At 39.4% G+C, this 27251-nt stretch overlaps 2 protein-coding genes across 3 annotated transcripts in view; one reads left to right on the forward strand and one right to left on the reverse strand.

Annotated features, from left to right (window-relative positions):
- Positions 1–27251, reverse strand: part of BCO1 (beta-carotene oxygenase 1) — a 68636-nt gene that overhangs the window by 36484 nt on the left and 4901 nt on the right. Inside the window, exon 1 of one of the 2 annotated variants that reach the window (XM_074839291.1) lies at positions 13341–13463. The exons of the other annotated variant lie outside the window; for it this stretch is intronic. The gene's annotated coding sequence lies outside the window, so the exon portion shown is untranslated. Of the gene's footprint in view, positions 1–13340; positions 13464–27251 lie in introns of those variants that run through there. 2 annotated transcript variants of the gene reach the window in all.
- Positions 1–27251, forward strand: part of LOC141929589 (polycystin-1-like protein 2) — a 40842-nt gene that overhangs the window by 7671 nt on the left and 5920 nt on the right. Inside the window, 32 exon segments of the mRNA XM_074839288.1 lie at positions 486–890; positions 2001–2099; positions 2838–2887; positions 4017–4134; positions 4745–4952; positions 5677–5797; positions 6059–6200; positions 6695–6895; positions 7122–7267; positions 7747–7941; positions 8797–8922; positions 10313–10495; positions 11550–11674; positions 12499–12625; positions 13793–13927; positions 14604–14829; positions 15233–15426; positions 15862–16092; positions 16290–16391; positions 16607–16785; positions 17119–17265; positions 17781–18050; positions 18052–18349; positions 18892–19108; positions 20046–20274; positions 21033–21264; positions 21718–21814; positions 23209–23349; positions 24060–24245; positions 25101–25428; positions 25938–26071; positions 26966–27093. Coding sequence (XP_074695389.1) covers positions 486–890; positions 2001–2099; positions 2838–2887; positions 4017–4134; positions 4745–4952; positions 5677–5797; positions 6059–6200; positions 6695–6895; positions 7122–7267; positions 7747–7941; positions 8797–8922; positions 10313–10495; positions 11550–11674; positions 12499–12625; positions 13793–13927; positions 14604–14829; positions 15233–15426; positions 15862–16092; positions 16290–16391; positions 16607–16785; positions 17119–17265; positions 17781–18050; positions 18052–18349; positions 18892–19108; positions 20046–20274; positions 21033–21264; positions 21718–21814; positions 23209–23349; positions 24060–24245; positions 25101–25428; positions 25938–26071; positions 26966–27093 — 5720 coding nt within the window.

The following is a 27251-nucleotide window of genomic DNA, read 5'->3' on the forward strand; positions in this document are numbered from 1 at the left end:
CCTCAGACATAAGTATAAACCTTTTTCCCCTCTACACAAAGCCAACAAAGCATGAGCATAACTTCAGTCACATGAATCCATATGAAGCCAGTAAGAATATTTCCATATTTGAAGTTAGGAATCCACAGAAATGTTTCTCTGATTGAGGGTAAGAGGATTCCACCTGAGCTGGTCACATTTGCTTGTGTACATTTCATTCTCTCTTCAAGTTCCTGGAATCTACATATATGCTTAAAAAATAAAATTCAATAGTGTATGTTTGAATTCTCTTGACTACCCCAACACTCCCAGCAGAAAACACACAATAGACTTCTACAGGGAGTCTAAAGGGGCACAAAAGCACCTGAAGTGATCTTATTAAAAGTGACTGCATTGCTGCAGTGTTCCTACGACTCCTTTACAAATACCTGAATGCTGCACAAAGCAGCTAGAATTGGATGGCCTATTATGCAAGCTGTGAGAAATTCTGAACTGTCTTTTTGCAGGCAATGGAGTGACCTACATTATATTAGCAGATAACATGACGCTCACTGAATCCAGTGCAAAGGAAGGAACTGTCCCTCACAATCTGACACTCAGCAGTGCCTCTCAAGAGCTGCTAGGCCCAGGGATACATCAACTGGAAATCCGAGCATCCAGCAACACAACAGCATTGGAGATTTCTGAAAGTATTACTGTTCACTTAATTGAGCCAGTGTCTGGTCTTCAGGCTGCATTAGCTTCTCACACTCTGCAGCTGGGGGAGAATTTGGAGATGAATGTCTCTGTGTCTCATGGTGCCCCAGATAAGCTGAAGTTTGAGGTGATTGGATCTAATGAAAGTCACTCTCACAAAGAAGACGGCCCTCACGGGGAACCTCGAACGTACATCATTCCTGTGCACTCTGAAGGTACAGCATGCTGACATCTCTATTTCCAAGACACTCACAGCTGAGTAGAGGAGTTCACATAAACAGTCACAGCATCCTGGGGTAGGGGACAGTAATGTACATCTGAATATGGTAGCTTTTCTAATTGCTCAGACTTGGTCTACAGAACAGTATGAACAGCACAGTCTTTATTGACTTGTACATCAGCTAAAAAAATTGAACTGGCAAATGGGTCTCCATATGGAGACTGAAAGCAAGGCTTCACGTGATTTTTGTAATAAAAAAGACATAGTGAACCAGGGATTATTTTTTCATTACACGGTCTGATTCAAGTACAAATGATGACATTTTCCTGAATCACAAAATGTTTCCCTCCTGTTTGTTCATATGTATAACTTTTCAGGTTTACACTCCTCTGCATTTTACACTGCAGTAATTAATAATCTGAGCAGATCTCAGCAGAGATGACAAAGAAAAGGGGAGATTTTCTGTGCGTCGGTCTCCAACACATAGTTTTTGTTGGACTTACTTATGAATAAGCTTTTTAGTAATTTTTAGTTTCCATTAATAAGAAATCAAAGCCTTCAAAGTGTGGGATTAGGGAGATTGTCCTTAAGAGTTAATTCAGTGGCAGAAGATAAAAAAGTTTCCTCCTCTAATGAACTATTCAAATCCCATGCCAAAGCTGGAACACTAGAAGCTAATTATTATTTCATTTTATGTTTTAAAATTATTCAATATTAAAAGTTTTATTTGGTCTCCCTATACCCATTTGAACATCACTTCCCTTCAGGCAGAAATTTTCAAAAAAGACAGCTGCTCTCTCAAGATGCCTAAACTCATTTGGACTCCAGTATTTGCACACTTCCAGTTTCCTGTGTAGTAATATCATAGCCAGCTGACAAAGAATAGCACTGCAAGTGCTAGGACCAAGGCAGCCGAGTTATTAAAAAGCTGAGATAAAGCGGAATAACATTCCTTGAAAAGCCTTTCAGCAGTGGAAACTCATCAGAAAAACCCCAAAGCTCTTAACAGAAAAGATTAGGATTTGCTTTACAAGTTGGATTTTATATCCCAAACATGATGGACTGGTCCCACTGCTATTCTTAACTGGCCATTTATCTTCTGTAGGTACTTTCCTAGTGAAAGTGGTGGCCATGAATGCCTTCTCAAACATGAGTCTGGATCTTGGGTTCATCACTGTGTTGGCAAACAGTTCTCATAAAAAAGGTAATTGCAATAATCTGCCAGTGCCGGTTTTGACCACATAAGTGTGTTTTTGCAATCAAAGCATTTCATGGAGTGTTTATGGTTTGCGTCTAGTAATTGCTTTCCTTCCAGCAACAGTGCTGAAAACTTTTGTGGAGGCTTCTTCCCGATGAAGGCAAATTCCCTGGCTTTGAAGTAGTCATAAATTAGCATCACTCTGTATATGTTACACGTTGCACATTTGCTATTTGTCCTAGAAATAATTAGTGAAGTTTATGGCTCAGGACATAGCTTTGAAACCAGGAAATATTTGCATCACAGCAGTCTCATAAATTGCTGTCAGTAAATGTTTCTAGATGGCTCATCCTTACACTTACAAAAGCAGATTATATCAGGAATAAAGTGACTTTAGCACTAATCCTATTGAGACTTTTCCGGTGCTTTCCCTCAATTTTTCTTTGTATATTGATGAAACTCCATCACTCTGTGAATTTATTTTGATTTACACCATTATGATTGAAGAATCAGGATCATCATTTTTATAGTATGTGACTAGCTTGTTGCTACAATTTTAGCTACTGTAACTATTTTACCTACTGTAACTAGACTGTTTATCACAGTTCTAAAGTCTGATTCTTATAGACCCATCTTTCAGACTGTTGGTAGTCAAATCCTGTGTATTTAAGTCGTATTTGCTGAGGATATCTGAAAGCTTTACAGGTAACACTAAAATATTCTGCTCTTTTTTGTATTAAACAGATTCTGCTAAAGAAGGCGGCAGCTCCCAAACAAATACCCAAAAGACAAATGTAAGTATTATTTAAAGATCTTTCTTTAAACTGAAATGCTTAGAAATTTTTCTTACCAGTGAAAGTGCTGCATAAGATATTGAAAAGAAGTCTTTGTAGCACACTAGATTATGGACTAGACTTTCTGTGCCCCATTTGGTTTAACATAAAATCTACACCAAAAGACTCTGAGACAAATGTGTTTACAGGCATTCAATCTACAGTTCGTAAAAGCCTGCAAGTAACAATTACAAGATTAGAGAAAATTAACTTTTCACAATGATTCAGTTTTGGAAATTGAAATGAGATAGGTGAATTTTTAAATTATGTACTTGACTAATGGAAGCCTCTCTTTGAGGGGCTATCTCTCAAGCACAGTTTAATATATTTTTATATTATTTCTAAGTGTTTCCTGCTTCTGTATTGGAATGTTTAAGCTACTTTGCAATGAAGAAATTTCCAGTTAATGGCAAACTGAGAAACTAATGATACACCAACTGCTAGCAGCTGCACAAATTTAAATAATGAAACTGCCAGATATAATATTTTATTATAATCTTAAAGGTCTAGTTTTTAGCTATAACACCCGCAGACAGATGTCTGCTATAGGAGACATGCTGCTTCACAAGAAGGCATCATGCTTTACACATTGCCTGTAAGAATATACTGCATGAGAGGAATATAAATCTAATTCAAAGCTAAGTTTATCATAGTCTGTTGCACAAAAAGACAAATTCAGCTACCCTCTTTTTATCTATAGCTGTAATGTATCTAAGTCAGATAAAAAAGGAATGTACTAGAAGGTGTACTAGAAGACAAATGATTGTCCAAGGGTAAAAAAATCTTGGTCTAGAAGTGGGAAATGAATGGGAATTAGTTTCCTAAGTGCCTGCATTAGTTTTGAAAATGAGAACTGGGCTCCTAAGCTTTTGGGAGTATTTTGCCACACAATTTCTCTGTGCCATCTGCTTCTATTCCCATAGCTTCTACTTCCATACTACCACTGATCAGGGAAAGATCATTTGAACTACAGATCTGTGTACAGCGACTCGGGTTCTAAACTTTCAGACCTTTTTCATTATAAAGAAGCAAGATACCTATGTGTTTATACATGCCCCTGTCCTAACTGATACATTTACTTATTATTTAGGATCACAAAAGAAAAAACAGAATATATATTAAACCGAGTCGCCATGTGGATCCTTTCACAACTGTTACGCTTGGCTGGCCAGACAACAACAATAATTCCAGTTTTCTCTGGTCCTGTGGTATGTGCATTTCCTGAACTTTTCTACCAAATTCTATTTGATGAGTAACAAACTCACTGTCATGTCAGATCAAGTGGTGAAAATCTGGTGGTTTACTCTCTGGCTTTAAAGTTTGCCACTCCCTGTACATGAAGAATGTCCTTCTACCTTACCCTGGTTTTAACACCAAACTAATTATGGTGTATAATATGGCATAGTACTCAGTTTTGTCTTTTCTCCTAGGTTTCATTTCTCAAGATCTGCCCATCCTAAGCCCTAACCCTCATAGCCAAGAACTAATCCCAAGTGATTTACATACTTAGGCATTTGCAAGGTACATGTGTCTCAATAAATGAGCAATAATTAGCATCAAACATAATGCAAAAACATTTATGGCTGAAAACTGAATTGAGATTCAGGACATCTGTGTTCTGTCTCCACATTTATCCCTGATCTCATACATTACTTTGAAGAAGTTGGTGTACTCTGAACTCTGATTACCCACTCTTTAAATTGGGTTCAGGAAACTTGTTTGCTCTATAAAGCTCTTTGAAACCTAAGGTAGCAAAGTCCTTCATAAGAGACATGGGATGTTGTGACTATTTTAATTATAAAGGAAATGTTTGTGCAGGAGCTTGTTGGCCTGAGTGGAACAAATGTGTGCAGCAACAGATAATTCTAACCAACCAAACTGAGGTGCAAATCCCACCTTCCTGCCTTCCTCCTCCAAAGTCAGCAGTGACTGTCAGGGTTACAGTCCGAAACCATGGCAATGAAGAGAAGCAGGATGAGCAATGTCTCTATGTGACTGCAAAACAAGAACTGCAACTGGAAATCAGGTCTGTTTTTAAACCCTAGTATTCACTGGTTAATATTATTACTACACAAACATAGTGCAAGGCCACAGTTACCAATAATAATGATAATAAAGTGATAACATACTTATTGTTGTGAATCTATTTATACCTTACCATTATAGGAATTAACAGACAAAATGGGTCTTGCTACATTTTCCAGTCCACATTTCTGAACATAATCCTTTAAGAAACTGAATAATATTCTTCCCAAAACCGTTTAGGGTTTTTGACCCCACTATATCCTTTCAATGTTGGAGATTTCCATATGCAAACCTCATTGAAACAATTGGAGTAAATGCCATAAAATATATCTGGAATTTCTACTAGACACCCAGATACACATTACTGCCTTAAAAAGTCTGTTCTTCAACAGTCTAGTGCCTCATTAAAGAGCAGTGGCATTTCAATGATCTGTTAATACAATAATTTCAGGAGCTTAGATAGAGGACCTTTCATCTGAGAGCCTGAATCAGTTTTGCAACATAGTTTGAGGGTTCTGGGCCTCCGTCATGTTGAAAATGGAGATCAGGTTCCTAAATCTCTTGCTGTAAGATTAAGTATTTTGCTATTTGTGAGTCACGTGTCACCTGACTCATATTGCAGGGCTTTTGCAGGTTTTCATCAAATGAGAGTAAAACAATAAACATCAGGGACTATGACATCTCTTACCGTTACTACCTGTAACTACCATCTCACTTCCTTACAGGTGTGAGGCAAACTGCAAGCCAGTGAATGCTAGTGATGAGGTTATTTTGAGTGTCTCTGGACAGAAGGACTCCCAGGCCATATATTATAACTGGTATTTAGATAACACATTCCAGACCAAGGTGAGAGCATCAGATTTGTCAGAAATACTGCACACACAAAAATAAACATCCATCCTGAGGGAAAGCCACGTGGTCTCAGAATGATACTTTGTCAAATGGATGCTTTGGAAATCATAATGAAGACCAAGACAAGGGGGTGCCTGGTTTGGGAGGGGTTATAATAAAGGGCACCAAACTGCCACCCTGCTCCTGATACATCACAACAGAAATCACAGTAAAGAGCGTCTACTGCCATGTTTTCTTTCCTGTCTGATTTTCCAGTCTATGCTCCTCCCTCTAGCCTGTGGCCTCACTGGTTTCCGGCAGAACTCTTTGAATTTGCTTCAAAGTAACACATCCGTGCTGAAAATGAACAGCTCCTTCTTGCAGACACAGGGAGAAGCTTTTCAGATTAAAGTAACAGGTAGGGACAAGCAGGGTTTTTCAAACTCCTTTGAGATAGTCTCTGCCATCATGACATCACACTGACGTTACACACACATAGCCTCACTGACAAAGATGAAGTTAGATTAGTCCACAAGTTGAGAGCTGTTACTTTATATGTGGGTTCTTTAAAATAACTAAGAATAAGGTTATTCTGGGCTGTTGCAAAGCAGGACAAAATCAGTTATCTTACTCCAAGCTGTTAATAACTTTGTAAAGACTCATCTGGAAATGAAGTCTTTACAATTTCATCATCAAATAATACAGCTTTGCTTTATAATGCAAACACTACCATGTTTTTAATAGTTCTTTTCCTCTTATGGCTTATTCAGTAGTGGGATTTCATTTCTGATTTTCTGATGTTTCTGGTGTCTGAACAAACAGTATCATTGCTAAATAGGCAAGATGTATGTCTGAAGATCAGTGCTGCCGGGGCACGAATTATTGCTGACGTTCTGCTCCCTCCACTCCCAGCAATGACTCAGCGTGGCTACGGGGAGGAAACGTACCTTGTCAGCACCGTGCCTCCACCCGAGATCCCCAGTTGTGCCGTGTCTCCCAAGCAGGGATCAGTGCTCACCACATTCACAGTCTCCTGCAGCACTCCTTGCTTGGGGGATTCATGCCAATCCAGTCATAACAGGCAGCTCACATACTGCTTCTATCTGAAATCAAGTAAGTCCTGAGGTGAACTGTTTGGCTAACTGCTCCTCCCTGGTTCTAGCAAGCACTGGTACTGTTGCTAACAAGAGCAAAGGCACCACCTGCTTCTGCTCCCTGCAGAGACTAATAAGGAGTCAGCCAGGCCTGCACAGAACAAGCCCAGGGTCCCCTGTTCTGTCCCCTGAACAGGAGGTGTCTGTGTGGTGTCTGGTAGGTGACCCTCTCTTTCCTGTTTCAGATTCTCTCCTGCACTGTGGCCCAGATCCTGAGCTCTTCCCAGTTTATCTTCCACTTGGAGAAGAGGAAAATAATTTCATTTTACATATGACAATTACTGTTAGCAACAACTTTGGTGATACAGTTCAAAGTAGTGCTTCAGTGAAGGTACACAGTAGAATTACTTTCCTTCAAGGTCTCTTAAGTTGATACCTAACTCACAATTCACTTTTGGAGCTTCTTCCTATTTTATAGGTATTACTTCTTTCTGGATGTGCCATAATCACCATTTTCCTATCTAACAGAGAACTATTTTCTGTGGACTCAAGGTAGTCAAAAGAATCTTCTATTGTCCTTTTACTAGGATAGAAATTTAAAAGATGATCTATTTGGACCTTGGGCAGCATAAGCTGTATTTAGGGAGTCTGGAGTTACTCTGTGTAGGCCCCAGAAAACTCCTGCTTCTGCCCCAGTGCTCCAATAAGGAGATCCTTAACAGGCCACTAAAAATAAAATGTTAAAACCAGGGAACACAGAGTTTTCTGTCCCATTCTAGCTAGGCTGTTAATAAGATTGTCATGGAAGCTGTTCAAAGATAATTATAAGAGTGTTGGCAATGTTAAGAGCATATCTGATTTCTTCATCAGGTTGGACATGCAGATATGATGGAAGGGAACCTGACCCTGCAAGCTATTGTATCTGAGAAGGCAAACACCATTCTAAAAGAAGGGAACAATAGCATGAGTCTTCTTCAGCTGTATAAGTCAGTGACATCTGTCCTTAATCAGGAGACCCAAGAGGAATGCTTTAATGTATCTTTACAGATGAACACACGGAAAGAGGTCAGCCAGACACTTGTTTTCCTGCAGAATAATGCAATATAATGGACTCTTCATATTCTTTGACAGCTCTTAAGTAATAAAAAGCTTGTATATTACCACCTGATATCAATGGAGGTTTCAAGTTTCTAGCACCTGTCTCAGAGTTTGGCACAGGTTTCAGCTATTTTTCACTATTTGCCCACATAAATAATTTGTTTTATCATCCATCAGTAAAAGAATTAATTCTCAATTGTTATTGTGTTAATTTAAACTAATTTGGATGATGTTTTAAAACTTAAAATCAACCTGATTTTCTACAAACAATTTAAATATTAATAAAATGGCCTCTCCTGTGGGAGAAATATCCTATCTAATTTTCCCCAAAAGTACTAGATGGCAGGTAATTTTAGTTTGTTCATTTCAGCTACCAGCTTATGTTTCAGTTATAAGCTTGTATTTGTACAGTGCTTTGAGCACCTCAGATTAAAAGATCTAGAGAAATGCAATGTATCCCTCAATTATGATTCATTCTTTGAGTAACATCAATCATAGATGGCTCTGATTTCTCCAGAAGTGGCATTTATACAGTAAGTCACATGCATTAGTACAAATTCTCACAAGTAACTCTCCTTGCTATTAATGGATGTTAAGTGCATAAATTCTCTGCTGGGTGGTAACATAAAATTCGTGATTATACAGTTGCTAAGGCAAGTGGCATCTTGTCAGTAGACCTAATATCAGTTCAAATGATCCTTGTTGTGGAGTCTTACTCTACCGCATAATTTACAGCAAGCCTGGCTGTCAACATACAGCACTACTTGCACAGTCCTAATTAGCATCTTATTCCTTTGCCTAATTATCCCTTTTCATCCCAAGCTCCGAGGGCTGATGCTGACAACTCTCTCTGCTGTTAATGTAACATCAGTGCAGACTGCTCTTCAGATGTCAGAAGTATTGAAAGAAATCACTTACAGGAGTGAAGAGCTGTCTGTCTCAGCACAGGTAAGAAGCAATTCATCTTAGATCTCCTCAAACTAATAGTATAGACTATTGAACCCCACCAACCTTAGGAGAGATTCAGTGCCTTACAGGTGTCTGTTCTTTACCCATTTTTTCAACTGTACCAGCATGTGTATTTTGACTAGAAGGGAATATATTTTGCTGTTTAGAGTAAGTGAATTTGGACTCTCAGGCATTGTCTCAGCAACCACTACAGTTGAGACCATCTGGCCAGTTACATTTTATGACTCATCTTCAAGATGGAAACCTTAACTTTTAGTCAGAGGCATGTTAGGATGTAGATTTTATCTTGTAAAGTACCTTTAGAATCCTGAAGAAAAAGAGCCCAGGAGGTTTTTTCTAGAATTGCCCAGATCCATTCATCCCTGATCCATGCACTGTCACAAAATGCATGCAGGCAAGCTGTCAGTGAGGCAGGAACATGACAGCACCCAGAGGAATTGGGCACAAATGTTCAGAATGGACTCACAAAAGTATTTCTTGAATCTTATCTGGCAACATGACATTATTAGTAGATGATGCTATTTATGCATAAGGAGTGAGCACATGGGAGAACAGAACAAACTGTCACTGGGGAAGTTTCCCAAATATGCTGGCAATAAAAAGAGCTGTCCGGATTTCTGATGTATTATACAGTTGCAGCCAGACAATGGCTTGGGAGCATTTCAGCAGTATGTGGTTAACTTTGGCAAGACAAGAACATCACTCAGACTCAGCACTCACCCTACAGTAAGGCTGCTAAGTGTTTGCAGGCTGTGAGAATGGATATGTCCAAGCTTGCAGTGAATTTGCTTGGCTCTCTCACCACCCTGGGCTAAAAGCTGGTCAGTGCTTTCACAATCACAAAGCAATCACTGGCTGCATTCAGGCACAAAATAAAAATTGTAAAACTCATTCTCCTTTGGCACTTAGCACAGCACAAGGCCAGAGGTATTACTTGCTGTTAATCCAATAGGGTTTGTGGAAACTAAGACTGAAATGCACCTGCACTTGACAATATGATAGTATATTTTGGACACACCACCAAAAGTATAAACTAATTTACTGTATTACTGCACTTCTAAACTGTATCCTTGCCCAGTGTTTGACAGACAAGCTTCTTCAGATGTTATTCATCTTTTTTATGGATTAAATCTGTAGAAGCAGGCTGCATTTTTCAGGTCTGTATTACATGTTAGTATACCATCTAGTATATCGTCTTTATTCACATTTGAGGTATTACCCCAGCACAAATAATTATAGTAAAAACAGCACTAGCCACAAATAGTCCCATGAGATTACTTCTGTTGCAATATTCAGTCATGACACAAGTGTCAATTCTGTCATTTGTAGTACCAACACATATAAACTTTTCCCCTTGTTTCCCACGCAGGTGGAAGCTAGCAACACTTTAAAAGATGTCAGTGCTTCCTTGCTCACTGTAAACACAGAGGACAGCAGAGATGATCAGAAGCTAAAGGATGCAGCCAACTATCTATTTAATGCAGTGAGCAATGTTCTTAAAGCTTCTGTAGAAATCAGAGCTGTGAACACTTCAGTGCCAGAGGCAGAACAGGTAATTTTGGTTCAGTCCAGTTTGTAGTGGACTGTGTGTGAACATCTGCTTGCTTTGGAAGGTTTTTAAGAGTTCTGCTGCCTCTCATACTTTAAAATTGGCATTGGGTAGGTTCATTGTGACACCATGATGCACTTGAATATCAAAGGAAACTTCTCCCCAGTTAGACCTGTTAGACTGAACCATCTGCTAATGAAGATGATAGAAGCCTCTTAAGATTTGTTACATTTAAAGCTGAACAGGACAGAGCAGTGGAGAACACAGCATCAGGGTACAGCCTCTAATGGATGACAAGCACACAGAGATTTTTTTCAGATTTGATTCTATCCCCTCCTTTTGCCCCATAATTCAAGGAAGACACAGGTATTCAGTATTCATAACTGGCTCCACTACTTCAAAGCGGAATCAGCTCTGGTTGCTGCTTACACTGTTTCAGAAAGCCCACTCTGATTTTCTGTTCAGAATTGTGCAACATGTTTATTTTGTCCCATCCTTTCCTATCTCTATGTGAATTGTCACAGTTGCCTTTGTATGCTTCCTGGGCTGAACATATTTTACCTTTCATCACTGCAAGGGAGTAGGGCATGAAAGAAATCTAACCTGAGAGAAAAGGTTATGAACTGTTCGAACTCCCCCAGGATAACACACTAATAACACACAATTAATATGTAACTGTGTCTTGCTTTTGCAAGTAACTAAACACTAAAGTGTGCAGCTGAAGGGCATTAATGTACAGAAGTGCATGAATATATTGCATTAAACTGATGTCATGTTTGTAGTGCTTCAAATTTCAGTGTGTAGAAGTTATAAATAATAGAATACAAATGTAAAAGCTGGGAAATATTAGTTTGCTGTCTGCAATGTTTTAATGAGAATTACTGAAATTGAATTGCTGATTAGAATAAGTTTCTCTGAGATCAAGAAGCACATCACCAAGTTTGCCAGCTTTGTAACACAGTGAAAATTACTATTTTTTCCTAAAAGGAAGTAAAGGCAAATAATGTGTAACTTGATGATTCTGCATTGCAAGTCTCCTCCTCTAATACTTTTCCAGAGTTCAGTGTCACACCAGCTCCTGAGCACAGTTGAAAACCTACAAAGTGCCCTTCTCTTCGGGAAAGAACCAGATGATGAACCAACAGTCCTTACCACTCCTTCTGCCACAATGTATATACACAGGTAACAGTAACAGCGTCACCCACCTTACTCCTGATAGGTAATCAAATTTGCCCCAAATATTCATGACATTGTCCTTAAATGGAACCACCCAACTAAATACTGTAGCATAATAACAACTTCAACAGTGCAGTGAGGCTGTCATTACTGATAGTAAGAACAGCTTGGCCTCCAACTAGTTTCAAAAACCCCACCTTAGAAATTCTCATGCTGTGTCTTCTTTGACCAACAGAGAATTTACTACTATTTCCTGGGTGAGGCAGTAGTCACTTACCTTTGAAATTATGTGGAAAACTCATGTCATGCCAGTTAAGGGGTTTTTCCCTTTTCCAAGTTGCCAATAATGACATGTTATATAGAATTGTAACTAGCTTGGCAGAAGCAAACATAATCATGAGGAGCCTGATGAGCATTCTCCATTCCTTATGATCATCCCTAAATTGTTCCCCAAGAGCCAGGTTTTCATCCACATTTAACTACACATTCAAATCAAGAGCATGTTCACACAGAAACCAGGTACGTCTTTCACATAAGTACACCTAGCTGGGTCCAACTTCCTATCCAGATACGCCAATTCCACACCTTTTTTTGGATGGTTCTATGGTAGCATTATGTGGAGTACCACATCAGGGACAGATTAATGTACAAAGTATTTACTGGCAGAGTTAGAAATAGTTTTGCAACTAGGTTATTCTCAGGAAGTAAGAAAGCTTTTTCTCTAGATATTAAGTCCAGGCTATTGATGGTTTTTTTCTGTTTGTTTGGTTGGTTGGTTTTTTTTAATTTCTTTTGTTCTGTTTTCCTTGTGTCCAACCCTAACTGGACAGATTACAAACAGAAAACATGGATGGCACATCCATTAACATCTCCAATTCCAGCTCTGCCAGCTTTACTCTCCCACCTGCTTCCTCTCTCAGTGTTTCAGGAGTTGATGATGAAACAGTGGATATAAGGGCAAGTAAACAGCTTTTATCTGACTCAATCTGATACCACCTACATTCTTGATCTAGTGGCTTTAGAATCTTTTCTTCTTTTACAATGAATACACAAGCACACAAATCATCCATCCTGTCATGCCAAGAAAATAATTTGAAATATTTTTTGTCAAAGAAGCTTTTCATTTATCTTAATTGCATGAAGTTGTCAGCAAGCTAAGGAGGACTGAAAGGTTAAATTCCCCATCCCATCAGCCCCTCAGATACACTCCTGATTCATACTTGCATGACTAGAGAAGACAATGGAATAAATCAATACCTATAAATCTATTTGCTGTTTGTTTACATCTTATGCTCTGAGGAGGGTGCAACAGCTCAGAGTCCATATCACCATTAAAACTAACCTGCAGCAGTCCTGTTTCATCCCAACTAGAAATACATGAGTTTGAGGTACTCAGATCCTGCAGGAGACAAAAGGCCTGCGAATGTCCTGATGATAACACATCCCTCATCTGAATTGAGATATGGTGTTTTTTCCCTCAGAACAATAGATTGCATATTATTGTAATATTTTAAAAATAAATTTTCTAAAGGCCTCTCTGGTTCATTTGACACTCCCAGGAAACCCCTAGAATACCTGCAAAAAATATTTTTTTTTCATTGTGTCTTTTCCAGCTCTGCTAAAAAATGTCCAGAGCCCACTGAAACCAGTGGAAACACATCCATTGTCTTACCTGAGTGTTAGGGGAGGCTCCTGAATCCTCTCATTGGACTGACTACTCTAACATACTCTTCTGGGCATTGCTATCATAGTAGAAATAGACTTCTGTTCCTAATTCCAAGAGGGGTGCCACAGCCTAGCTTTGGTGGAGTTACTTTGAAAGAGGCTTATGCAAGTGCGTTTTGATATCCGGTGTCTAAAAGGCAAAAGAGTTACAATGAATGGAAGCAATAAACATTGTTGTACACATATCACATTTCAGAATCAAAATCACTTTCAAGGTCTGTGTTTGACCTACCTTAGAGATAAGGCAGCTTCTTATTTAAGTCTGGATGCAGGCTTCTTTTAATGTGAGTACTGTTTGGGTCTAAGCTCAAGCTTTCACTATTCAGCAATTTTGAGTGTGAATATAATTAAATATTGACAATAGCTCAATTGTCTGATTCTTAACTGTCTTGCTAATAGATGGTGAGCTTTGCAGTGAATCCCTTTTTCTCCAGTGACACCAGTTTTGACATCAGTGGAACAGTGGGAGGTCTAAGTCTTACTGGTCTGGATGGCTTGGTCATACCAGTCAGCAATCTCAAAGAGAACATTGAGGTAAACCCGCTAGTTTCTATCCCTCTCCCTCTTTTCCCCTTTTTTCCTTTCTCTGTTAACAAACTGTCATTTGGGTTATCATCTTCTGTGATGTAACTGAAAAAGGTGGTAGCATTCATTACATTATATAATGGAATCATGGTGTCTGCATTTGTGATGGAGGGATTTGTGTGATGTGACAAATAAAATAACAAATATTGCTGTCTTTTCTTAAAAAGGAGGTATCTTATTCTTCATTTAAATGCTTGTGAGAGTGCTAGTGGTTGTGGAAACAGACTCCAGATGACTGTCATCCCAAAACACAATGCAATGTCTAATTTCATTGTCTTATAACTGTATGTTCATATTATTACTGTTTGGGCTTCCTAGCCGATGTATAAGATGACATCTAAATCATTCATATATGCCCTTCATGTAGTCAGTGCTTCAGTCATAATCTCAGCTCTTAGTTCAGAAATGCACCAAGGGTCATAGACTTTGTGAGGAATCTACACAGGTTTCAAATGAACTTTTCAGAGGTTAGCTGACAGTATCAAGAAAATTACTCTGAAGCCAATATTTTTGCTGGCCATGTTTTCCCTGTGTTATTAAAAAAGATGTGGCTATATTGTGCTTATAGATACAGAAGCAAGATGCTTTGCTGTATTTAAAGCTATGTCTTTCTGTTTAAAACCAGATAATATTACCAAGGCTTTCAGCAACTCAGGAAGATAAGATTCTGCTGAATCTGGGCAATTTTAGCACTTTCCAAGTCAATGTTACCTCAGAAAACACATCTATAGTGATCCACCTGGAATCTGAACATGACATTCCACTAATACTCTACTTAGGGTATGGTTATCACCCAAATGAAACTAACTACGATATGAAAAATCATCTGTCATATAAGAAAACTACTGGAGGTAAGATAACTTGTTAGTAACCCATGAACTTGTGTATTCTGGGCTTATGTAACCAAAAGACTTTCACCACCTGTAGCAAGTTAAGTGCAGTCAGTATGGGGAGTGCTCATCCATTAACAGCACATGCATATATCTGCAGCATGAGCCTTGATCATGAGTTCAGACATCTAAGTGGAAAGAAACCTCTCAAAGGAGTTTCAGTCTGTCACGCTTCACGGTTCCAATCTCTAGTACACAGTGTTCACTAACAGGAGCAAAGAGTGGGATGCTTTGAACAATGAGTTCCTAAGAATTATTTCCTACCTGTTTCTTCATTTTGTTATTTGATTCTACACAATAGAGCTGCATACTTCTGAATTAGCATTTCTATATATGCATTGAAACTAAAATATTTATGTTCAAGGTGAGACAAACATCTGGGTTCTTAGCCCAGAAGAACTCGTTTTTGGAGAGGGAACCTACTATTTCATGGTTTTGCAAGATATGGGAATGGATTCCACAGTCTATGACAGGCTAACTATAACTGTCACTTGCTTTGCATCCCGCTGTGTATTTTGGGATGAGCACCAGGGGAACTGGAACAGCTATGGATGTCATGTAAGTAGAGCAAAACAAAGCAATGTTTATATTATATACTTCAAAGCCAGCCCTTATAACCACCGTCTTGTAGTAAAATGATAGCACTGAACTCACACCATAAAGCAAGATCATTCTAAGATATTTTAATAAACTGAAGAAGTTTAGTTACACTGGACTAAGCTTCAAATGACATTTCCATTTCAAGTTCTTGGTATGGGCTTCTATGTAACAAGAAATTGAACCATTCTGACAGGGTTGTATTATATTATAATGCCTGTTTCTGTCTAGAAATTAGAATTATTATTCCTTATTGGAACTTGAACAATTCTTTTCTGTATAACAGTTCTGCTATACACTAATTTACCAATCTCAGCACTGTCTTTTCATTTGCTTGGTAAGTTATCCAATACTTTGAAGACAAATGTTTTATCAGGGAATTTTTCTGGTTTTCAGGTAGGACCAAAAACAAATTCTAGAAGCACACAGTGCCTCTGCAACCATCTGACCTTCTTTGGGAGCTCCTTCTTCATCATACCCAATGCCATAGATGTCAGTAAAACTGCACAGCTATTTGGTACATTTGTGGACAACCCTGTGGTGGTGACAACTGTGGGATGTATCTTTCTGATATATGTGCTTGTACTTATTTGGGCTCGAAGGAAAGACATCCAGGATGATGCCAAAGTAAGTCTTCAGCTAATAAAGACTGAATGTATCTGGGCCAATTCCCACTTTGCCTAGCCTGTTTTAATAGCAAGTCTTCAACCAAACCTACTCCCTTCCCCGTAATTCTCTGTTTACTGGTAAGTATATGCATTGTTCACAAGATGACAAACACCTATCCACAGCTAACCCACTGCTTGTGTTGTGTCACTCCGCAGGTGAAAATCACAGTCCTGGAAGACAATGACCCCTTTGCTCAGTATCGTTATCTTGTGACAGTTTTTACAGGACACCGCCGTGGGGCAGCCACAACCTCCAAGGTATGAACAGCACTGTGTGGTAAGACAGTTTATGCACTCATTTAGAGAACTGGATGAATAATGAAGCACTTGAGGCTATTAAACAGAATGGCTCAAATGCAACATCTAAGCCAGAAAGTCCTTAGATTTGATGAAAGCGGGAGGAGTATGCCAGAGGAATAATCATACACAGGATCAAGATGTGCAAGTCTTCATTTTGCCATCTTATTCTCCAGGTGACTCTCACCCTCTATGGACTGGAAGGAGAGAGTGAGCCACACCATCTAACTGATCCCGATACACCTGTCTTTGAACGTGGAGGAGTGGATGTTTTCCTACTCTGTACCTTCTTCCCTCTTGGGGAACTGCAGAGTATTAGATTGTGGCATGATAATTCAGGGGACAGTCCATCCTGGTAAGTGGGATCTGGAGAACCTGGGAAGTAAAGATCCACAAATATTTTTTCCTTTTCTAGAACTTGAAAATTATCCTTTCTACAGTTCTAGAAAGGAAAGAAGTGTTAGTTTCTCATTTTTGCAGATGAATAGATTAAATCATAATCCAAACTGCAGGACCAGGAGTGCTTCCCATAACCTGTCCAGTACAGGATGGGATGTGTTCTGTGCCTTACAGTTTAGACACAACCTAGGAAGCCAAAGGCCACAGTTTGTCCTCCATAGTCCTGTTGAGGCTTGAATTTCATACACCTCAGTCACCTGTGAACATGCTCTGTATGTTTTTCTAACAGGTATGTGAATCGAGTATTGGTCCATGATCTGGCATGGGATCAGAAATGGTACTTCCTCTGTAACTCTTGGCTAGCCATTGATATTGGAGAATGTGTCCTAGATAAAGTGTTCCCCGTAGCTACAGAACAGGACATGAAGCAGTTCAGGTACCTTATATTTTATGGACTTTTTTACTCTTGATAGCAATCAGTCTAGAAAAGCAAGTATGTAAAAATGATCAAACCCCTAGACAAAAATGAAAACAAGAGAGGTCTTTCCATTGCCCTCAAAGGGTTCTGAACAATGAAAAGAGGAAGGATGGTTAATTAAGTCTAATTGTTACCCTAACAGTAATACCATACTGGAAATATTGGCATTAAAGAAGGATAGCCTGACAAGACCTAGAGAAACCCAAGCATCTTCTCCTATGTGTAATTTCCCTAACAATTCATATAGAAACTGCTCATGATTAGCTTTCCCTCCACGGTGTGGCCAGAAGAAAAGGACATAAGTAGCTATGACCATTCCATGCAAATCAAGCCATGATATATGGTAATTTCTCATAGTTACTATTTCTTCTGGTTGTGCCTAGAAGCATGAACAGGTCAGGACCCTGAACTATAGCTTTATTCTTCTCTCTCCTTTCTGAGTATCCATTTCATTTCCTGCTCCTCCTTCCCAGCAATCTGTTTTTCATGAAGACCTCCAAGGGTTTCCAGGACGGGCACATCTGGTACTCGGTTTTCAGCCGTTCCCCACGAAGCTCCTTCACACGAGCCCAGCGCGTGTCATGTTGCTTCTCACTGCTTCTCTGCACCATGCTGACCAGCATCATGTTCTGGGGAGTGCCAAAGGATCCAGCTGAGCAGAAAATGGATTTGGGTAACAATCCTCACCACTGCTTGGGCAGGGAAATAGAGAGACAGCAGAATCTAGAAGCAGGAGAGTTGAACTTTTTCACAAGAGGGAGATCTGATGGTTCTTGGGGTTATTTTTCCTCCTCCCCTCTGTTTGATCTTGACAGGTAAGATCGAGTTCACATGGCAGGAAGTGATGATTGGCTTTGAGAGCTCCCTCCTCATGTTCCCCATCAACCTGCTCATTGTGCAGATCTTCAGGAACATACGATCCCAGCCAGCCTCGCAGGGGAGAGAGAAGAAGCTGGGAAAGAATGGTCGAGTGTCCCCAAGCCTACCTCCCACTCCACAGGCCACCCAGGTCATCTCACTCACTCCAGAAGCTGTGATAAAGGCAAGTCCCTGTGGCTGCTCCCCAGTGAGTCCCCACCACCCTCTGCTGCCATGCGCCACCCAACACCCCCAGTTTAACAGCAGGTATCTTCCTTCTCAGATGCCCTTCAGTTTGTCTGAAGCAAAAAACCAGTTACACACTGGTGTAAAGCATTCATTTACCCATCTACCTGAATGCCCGACTTTATTAAGATCTGCCTATGTACATCCCAGTCCTTGCACAATATTATGTGTGACCAAACCCATTGTGTTCAGAGGTCAAAACAAGCATTAAGCAAGGCAGTGAGGATAAAAGGTATCACAAACCCAGTCTTTCTCAGCTTAGGTCCTCAGGCAGGTAAGCTGTATTTTTGAATTCTGAAAGCTGTCTTGCTGAACTCATTGAAATCTTCCTGTCACATCCAGCACTATAGAATGTGCTATCCTTATCCATTCTGGAGATTTTAGGAGTTGGTGCAGCTCCCAGTCAGTGGTGCCTTCAGATCACATCAGCTTAAGTCACTGCAGCCAGAATCACTGCTGTGTTGCTGCTGTCTTTTCTAGGACATAAGAAGAATTGCCAACTCACTCTTTAAAGCCCTGAAGACTCCATCTCTCACTTCAGTATCAGATCTTGGAAAATCAACTAACATCAACACACTTTTGGGATTGGTTGAGGACATAATCTGCCAGCAGAACAGAGCTGGGCAAGAGTTTTATGATGAGAACAAGAAGAAGGATGACCCTATAATTGTCACATTAGGTGCTACGGATATACAAGGTAAACAACACAATGTGACATGCCTACTTAAACCTTTGTAGTGAAAATGATGGTAATGCTGGATGTGATGACCCAAGCTCTTCTTACATTATGACTCAAAGGCAATTACAGAATCACAGAATAGTTGAGGTGGGAAGGGATCTCTGGAGACTGTCTGCTGGAGCAGATTGCCCAGGATCACATCCAAGGATGGAGACTCCACAAATTCTCTGAGCAACCTGTTTCAGTATCCAACAGCCCTCACAATGCAGAAGTTTTTCTTTATGTTCAGACAGAATTTCCCATGTTTTCATTTGTGCCTATTGCATCTTGTCCTTTCACTGTGCACTGAGTGCCCAACTAAGCAAAGACATGGTGAAATCTCTATTTCTTATGCCATAGAATTAAATGTTAGCTACCAGCCTTGCTTGGGAGCAAGATCAGTATCTAATAGCATAAAGACTCAGAAATACTAGTTGTTTCACAGTCTTTTTGTCCTGTCTTTTTTTTCTTCTTGGCTTTGTGCTGTTGTTCCTTTCAGTTTGACTCTTAGGCATTCATTTATTTTCAACTAAACAAGAATATATGAGTAAACAATTCCACTGATTTCATTAAGACTCACATTTGGCTTTTCCAATGAGTGTACCAAGGTATTAATTGCACAGGTAAACTCTGAACAAATTAACACTTGATCTTATCTGACTTCTCTATTAAGGTTTGAAGTCCTCTGTCTAACTAAGTTGCTTTCTGGCAACAATTCCAGCCCATTCCAGCAGATGAGGATTAAGCTCTAGTACTACAGCTGCTTTTACACGTCCCTTCAAATGTTACTCTTCACTTTGGCACATTCATAATCCTGAGCTCCAGTTCTGCTACCCTTTGTACTTAAGAGTATTTTAATCTAGAAATAGTTATGCTGATTTTCTTTAAAAATAAATTAATAATTCTTTGCCTGCAGAAAAAACAAGAAGCCCAACTTCAGAGAAGGGGATGTGTGAGCGACTGAAATACAGTGATTACAATCGCTGCTTGTACGTGCAACTCCAGCATGTAGAGATGGAGCTGGAAGTACTGGGACCCCATAAATTTCTGATGCCTCAGAGTTACACACGAGCTGTTCGTCAGGTTCAGCACATGAAGAATGTCCTGGAGAACGAGATCTGCTCATCAGCGTCCACCAGTGAGAGGTAACCTAGTTCTCATCTCGTTCTCAGTGTAAGTAAATTCAGGTCATGAAATCAAAACTGGTCAGGATGACAGAGCCAAATAATTACTGCTTAGTATGTGCTAGATAACTATTATTATAGCTGTAGAAACATGTTTTACTATTATACTATTGTAGGAGCAACAAAGACATTTCAGTGCACTATGAACTGCACACAAAAGCAATAATGACAGATCATTGTTCTTTGTCATGTCTGCCTCCAAAATTGAATGTTACAGTACAATGCTACATGATAGTAAAGGGCTGGAATAATCCCTGAGCTCCAAAGTCTCAGAAGTCTCTTAAAATATATGGATAAAGAAAAACTAATAAGCAGACAAATATTTCAGTGAAATATGATAATTAAGTTGAAAGTGTTGAAAACAACAGCACTAATAATCTCTCTGGCCTTTATGGTGACCACAAGTGATGTATCCAGCAGCTAAAATGGACTCATGGTTTTATTTGTCAATATTTCTACTGGAAGTTCAATTATGCATGAACTGAGGAGTAAATAAACCCATCATATTTGTTTTGATTTTAGCTGATCTCTGCACACTTCCTCATATTTTTGCTCACTGTATATTTTGCTATCCATGTATCCTATATAACTGCATCTAGAATATTTCGATTGAGATTTAAAATCATAAGATGTTGCCTATGCCCACTGAACCCAAAGACTGTGATTTTGGCTTCTGTTCCACTGCAGACTGATTTTTTCTCTTCTGGTTGACTCTCAAGGTGGTCCCTTACTCCAAGCTTCTCCGGTGATGGCAAGAAAAGTTATTCTTCGAAAGGGTTGCCCTGGTGGTTTATGTTCATCGCTTGGTTCCTTGTTGCAGCCACCAGTGGTGTATCTGGGTTCTTTACCATGCTCTATGGGCTGCATTATGGCAAGGAGAACTCCATCAAGTGGTTGATCTCCATGGCCATCTCCTTCTTGGAAAGTCTCTTCATCACGCAACCCTTAAAGGTGAGATCCTCAGAAATGCAACCACTGGCCAATATGATCTCATTTGACTATCATTTCAGGAAGACAATGTAGCGTGTTCTAAAGAACCACCGGATTTAACATGTAAAATGAGAAGTCTTTGCCCTTAAAACAAGAGCTAGCAGGTGGTTTACAGAGTTCAGTTATCTTTTTCTGACATTAACTCCATTAGCTTCATCCCCCTTGTTTTGTCAGTTTAATAGGTGATGGGGTTTCTGACCAGGGAAGATGTGTCATATGGCAGAATCAGTTTAGCTGGATGGACCCCAGCACTGTGCACTGTTCTCTTCTTTATGAGCTTCAGCTGCATGAGTTCAACAAAGCCAAAGCGCAGACGTTCTCCTGCAGTGCCTGGCTCCAAAGGGATCCAGGTCAAAGCCTGAGCTTCTTTATATGAAATAGGCATATGATGAGTTTGTAGCTAATTCTTTCCAGGTGCTGGGATTTGCTGCTTTTTTTGCTTTGGTTCTGAAGAAGGTGGAGCATGAGGATGAAGAAAACACACCTATTGATGGGCCTTTATATACAGCAGGTAACTGCCTGTAAAGTGAGAAATCATTAAAGAAAGTGTTCTCCAAGCTTTTGGAGTGCTTTATGCACAAATACGTGACTCAGCTCAACTGAGAACTTAACTGGTTATCTTTATATATCTGAATCTTAGCTGACAAGGTTAGCAGAAATCATTAAACCCACAGGTGTTGTGACTATGTGCCTACCTATTAGCATTCCAAAGATCAAGGTGGAAGTGGAAACAAACCTAAACTAATTTTTTGCTGGTTGGAGAAAATATAAAGACCATCGTATGTTTAGGTTGGACAAATCTTAAAGAATGCTTAATGAAAGAGACCACAAGATCAAAAAGATAGAAGTAGTTCTGGATCAAAAGAATAATACCTCCTTGTTTATCTTTGTACCGCTACAAATATAAATACATGCACAATCTCCCCTAGTGCTGTTGCAAGATCTCCTCTGTTACTGGAGGACCTACTTGCTGTCAGGATACTGATATGTGACTCCTTCCTTCCGTCCACCCCTGGCTTGCCTATGTCAGGAAAAAAGAAGTGCTCTCCTATATTGCTTCATACAAGACCAAGAATTGTACAAGTGGATACTCAATCACTTTTCAGATCGTCAACATTCAAGGAATATCTAGAAAAGAAAATAATAACATGTGGCAAACTGACTGAAGCCATTATCATCAAAATCAATGAATCGGTGCTATTAGTATGCAGTAACCATGCTTAAATATTTTAGCTCTCACGTCAGACATAAGAAAAATCAGATATACAAGGAGGCTTGTTTTAGCTCTGTGCAGACATCTCAGTATTTATGGCATGGCTTGCAACAAAACCTGTAACTATTTCACAACCTAGTGAAAATAAACATGTGACCCAGTGCAAAATTCATCTAGATTGGTAGATCTTTATCTGACAAGCATATCTAAAACTCTCTCTCAAGGAAATTTCCCACCTCCTTTAAGACTTACATGAAAATTCTTAGTTTACATACTTTTCCTCAACCACAATTATCTGTATTACTCCCATAAACCAAACAGTGGCTTCTGCAATCACAGTCATGTCTAAAAAAATCTGACACCAGCAGACAGGAGTCCTAGAGCACAGCAAAGAATCCTAATCTACAGCTTCCTCCTCATCAGCCTCAGGCTCTGAATACATCATCTCCTGAGATGCTCAGCCTAGAGAGACACACCTGGACTACACCTGGTCCTAAACCTAACACACTGTATCTGTGAGCTCCTTCCCTCCCCACTGTGTGCCTTACTATACTAATTGGTTAAATCACATCCCCTGTCTTCCTAAGGAAAAACATTAAATACAAATGTTTCCTTATAATGTCTAAAGAAACAAAAAGCAGGACATAGATGATCTGTTGACTAATTCCAGGGTTTACTGCTCTCACTCACAGGTGATTCAAATCCTCTCTTCGGAGCCCGACGGGACAGTAGAAGCAATATTTACCAGCCACCTCCTGCAGCTGATGTGGAGAAAATGAAAATCAGCTGCATGAAGGAACAGAGAGCATTTGCCCTCATCAGAGAAATCCTGGGTATTATCTATATGTAGATTATTTTGGTTTATTCACTAGTATTTATCAGTATTTTTACATCAGTGAAAATATTGTTCTTGTGGGTGAAAACGCTTTGGCATATCTTTAGCTTTCTGCCAGCCATTACAGTGTAGAGACAGGCTGCTCAGCGGCAGTTGGAGCTGAAAGGAGGTGAGAACGTTAGCTGGAGATAGAAGTGTAGCTAAGGCTTGATTTTATAGTAAAGAAACATATTACAGACACATGAGAGGTCAAAGAAAAGTTAGAAAGGGTAGAAGGAGGAGGTCAACAGTTAAATGAAGTTGAAATCAAAAGAGCAGATGGAGGCCATCTTCTTAAAAGCAGATAGTATTTCTAGATAATGATTTATACCCCAGTTTTATTTCCTCTAAAAACAATGGAAAAAAATTACCTCAACTTCACTTGGAACAAAGTTAGACTAGTCATTTTATTTAGAGCTGTCATTACTATTGGTGTTCAGCCAGCCTTCCCACTTACTTTCTTGACTGCCACTCGTATTCCAAATGTGATATGCTTCAACTGCAGCACGTTGAAGTAGCTTGTGTAAATTCGTTGGCACTGGTCAGAGTCTAGCAAAGCATCTCCTTAACCTAACAAGTGATGACAGCAGTAATCATTCATGCAATCTATTTTGAACAGCAGTGTTAATTCTGAGCTCACATGTGCTGTCTCTTCTTGCTTTTTTCCAGCCTATCTGGGGTTTTTATGGATGCTGTTGCTGGTTGCCTATGGGCAGAGAGATCCCAATTCCTACTACTTAAACAAACACATTGAGAACAGCTTTACAGATGGATTCTATGATGTCTACAGTTATCAGGATTTTTTCACGTGGGCAAACACTACCTTAGTCAAAAACCTTTATGGATCATATAAAGGTACAGAGTCACATTATTTCACTTCAGCTTGCCAGATTCTGAAACATTATCTTTTATACATCTCCCTAACTTGCACATGCATATTTGACTTGCAGAAGGACTGTGAGTGTGTAAGATGGGTGTAGATTCTTATAATATGAATACTAGTGGTTAACAAAAAGCCCACAGCCTGACCCCAAGTTTAATGTGCTCTGATATTTTCCTTATCTTTAGTATAAACCGAAAGTTCTGCACTGTAATTTTACATTTTTCACATTTTACATTACTTATTCCAGATATTCAGATAGATGCCTCAGTTTTACACGAGTTTCTTTCCATAATTTTAAAAAAAAGAATTGCAGACAGGTGGCACTATAAAGCTTTTCCTTAGGAGAGCTCTGTTTGCATCATGATTTAGGTCAATGAGAAGGCTAATTATGCAATATCACCGTTTCTATCTAGTCATATCCAGTAATAAATATGACCTGTTTTCCAGCTCACATTTAAGACTAAATACTGAAATACATTAGCAGAGTTGTTCATTAGACATGACAGGCACTGACCAACTGTGGCCAAACTGAACACTGCATACAGCTACTCTGCTGTGAGACTCAAAGCAAGTCCCTTTTCTCCTCCAGGCATGAGGTTCCTTCTGTATAAAATACAGATAGGTAGTGATACTGAACTCTACTATCTAAGAACTTAGTTCAAATCAACACTAAGGCTTAATTTTCATGACTACTTTGCTTACAGTGTTTTTTAGAAGAGGATCTATAGCAAAATATTAACACATCAGTGAATCATAAACGAAATTAAGAAATATTATTATTAGTTCTGTCATCTTGCCAGCACTGCTCTTTTCCATCTCCTGTTTAGGATTCATTACAGATGGCAATTCCAAGCTGGTGGGCAGTGCTCGAATTCGTCAAGTAAGAGTGAAAGGAGGCATCTGTCCCATTTCTCCCAAACTCCAGCATGTAATTCAGGAATGCCATGCTCCATATTCCCTACAAGCAGAAGATACATCAGATTATGGGGAACACTGGAATACTTCAGTCTTTGATAACTCCTCTGACTTGAGCTCAGCATGGCAGTATCAGAGTCAATCCAAACTGAGAGGGCACCCCAGCTGGGGCAAACTTGCCATCTACAGGGGAGGGGGATACGTGATTCACCTGGGAACTGATCCTAAGAATGCCTCCAGGTACCACTCCTATTCTTGTAAATTAGTAGTGCATCTGCTGTAGCATCAACAATGCTCTTTCCTCTACCCTATTTAAGATTCATTTCAGATTACATCCTGAGTTTTCCTGCTGTGCATTGTGCTGAATATTGTAGATATTACCGTGGTGCTGTCATTGTAGTTTATGTTCCTATCATCTTGCTCAATGCTAGGTAACAACCAGGATCCAAAATCAGAACCTTTTTCTCCTAACCTATATGAGGTAAATGATCAGATACCTGAGGCATCTCAGGTTTAGCACTGGCCAGTATCTGGTACCTGCTTCTCCAGAGGAGACAAAAAGAAACTCACCACCTAGACTGACAGTACAAATATCCCCCATACCCAGACTTGACAGATCAGATGTCCTCTTGAACATCTTACCTCTGGTTTACCCCTTCTCTATGATAATATCCAAACAGTCCTACCCTCCATGTGATGCTGTCTCTTCCCTGCCTGAGTTAGATCACTGGCTGTATATTTTTTGGCAGAATTCTCCAGTACCTTTTCAACAACATCTGGCTAGACACCTTCACCAGAGCAGTGTTTGTTGAATTTACAGTCTACAATGCCAATGTGAACCTGTTCTGCATTATAAGCCTGATGTTTGAAACCAATGCTTTAGGTGAGAACCTTTTTTAAGTTACACATTTCTGAAGACAGCACGCAATGCACCTACAGATTTACATGCTGTCAGTGTTTACCTAGTTCTTTATTCAGTACACAGAAGTGTTTTAATAAATCTAATCATGACAGAATCAATGCAAAATTTATAAACCATTTAGGAAAAACGTAGCATCATAGTAATACAGATCATAATGGAATATCTTACGTTTGCTTATGCTGTGGTCATCTGCTGATGAAGAAAACATGGTACTGAAGCTTCATCTCCAGAATTTACACAACAGGAACAAGCAAAATTATGTTTCCTAATCATTTCAGCTAAACAATACAATATTAAGACAAAAAGTACAGATAACAGTCTGTCTTTTTTGTTCCAGAAGACTTGTAATATACAGCTGTGTAATCATATAATACATAATTGGGATACAACAAAGAAAATAGTGAAACTAGATTCTGGTTTGAAGGCCACAGAAAAACATCTAATCTGAGCAGTAGCCTCCCTCAGGTCTGTCCCAGTATTGGAAAATGCCCCAAACTAGACCACAAAACTGAGCTCATTTTCTTTTTTAGAATGAGATTCAGATTTATATCTCCAGGTCCTCCTGCTACATTTCTGTGTTGTACTCCAATCCAAACTCAGCGTTGCTGGGATTAGTATCATCCAGGAGAGGACTAGCACTCTAAAAGCCATTGACTGCCTGAAACTCCTATTTGAGGAAAATTTCAAAGAACACTTATAAGGCTACTCATATAATCAAGTCTAAATCTTAGTTAGATAGTTGAATTCAGTCTCACAATGTGAGTACTGAAGTTTTACTGGTGAACTAAATTGTTTGAATGAAAATAGAATGATGTAATTATTGGAGCACTGAGGTGAACATTGTTTGGTTTTCAGGGGCCTTCTTCACAAGCGCAGAGCTGCAAAGTGTCCGGCTTTACCCATACACCGACAGTCTCCACATCTTTGTCATTGCAGCAGAAGTGATTTATTTCCTCTTTCTTGTGTACTACATGATAGTGCAGGTGAGACCAAATGGAGAGCTTGGCTGACAGCATCACCTTGTGTCTGGTTTTGATTTCACTTATAAAAACTTTAGAACTATTCTTGATTTCAGTAGTGCTGCTGCTGACTTGCACCAATGGAAGATTGAATCAGATACTGTATCTATTAAATAATAGGA

This window comes from Strix aluco, chromosome 14 (assembly GCF_031877795.1).
Source record: "Strix aluco isolate bStrAlu1 chromosome 14, bStrAlu1.hap1, whole genome shotgun sequence".
Taxonomy (NCBI): Eukaryota; Metazoa; Chordata; class Aves; order Strigiformes; family Strigidae; genus Strix; species Strix aluco.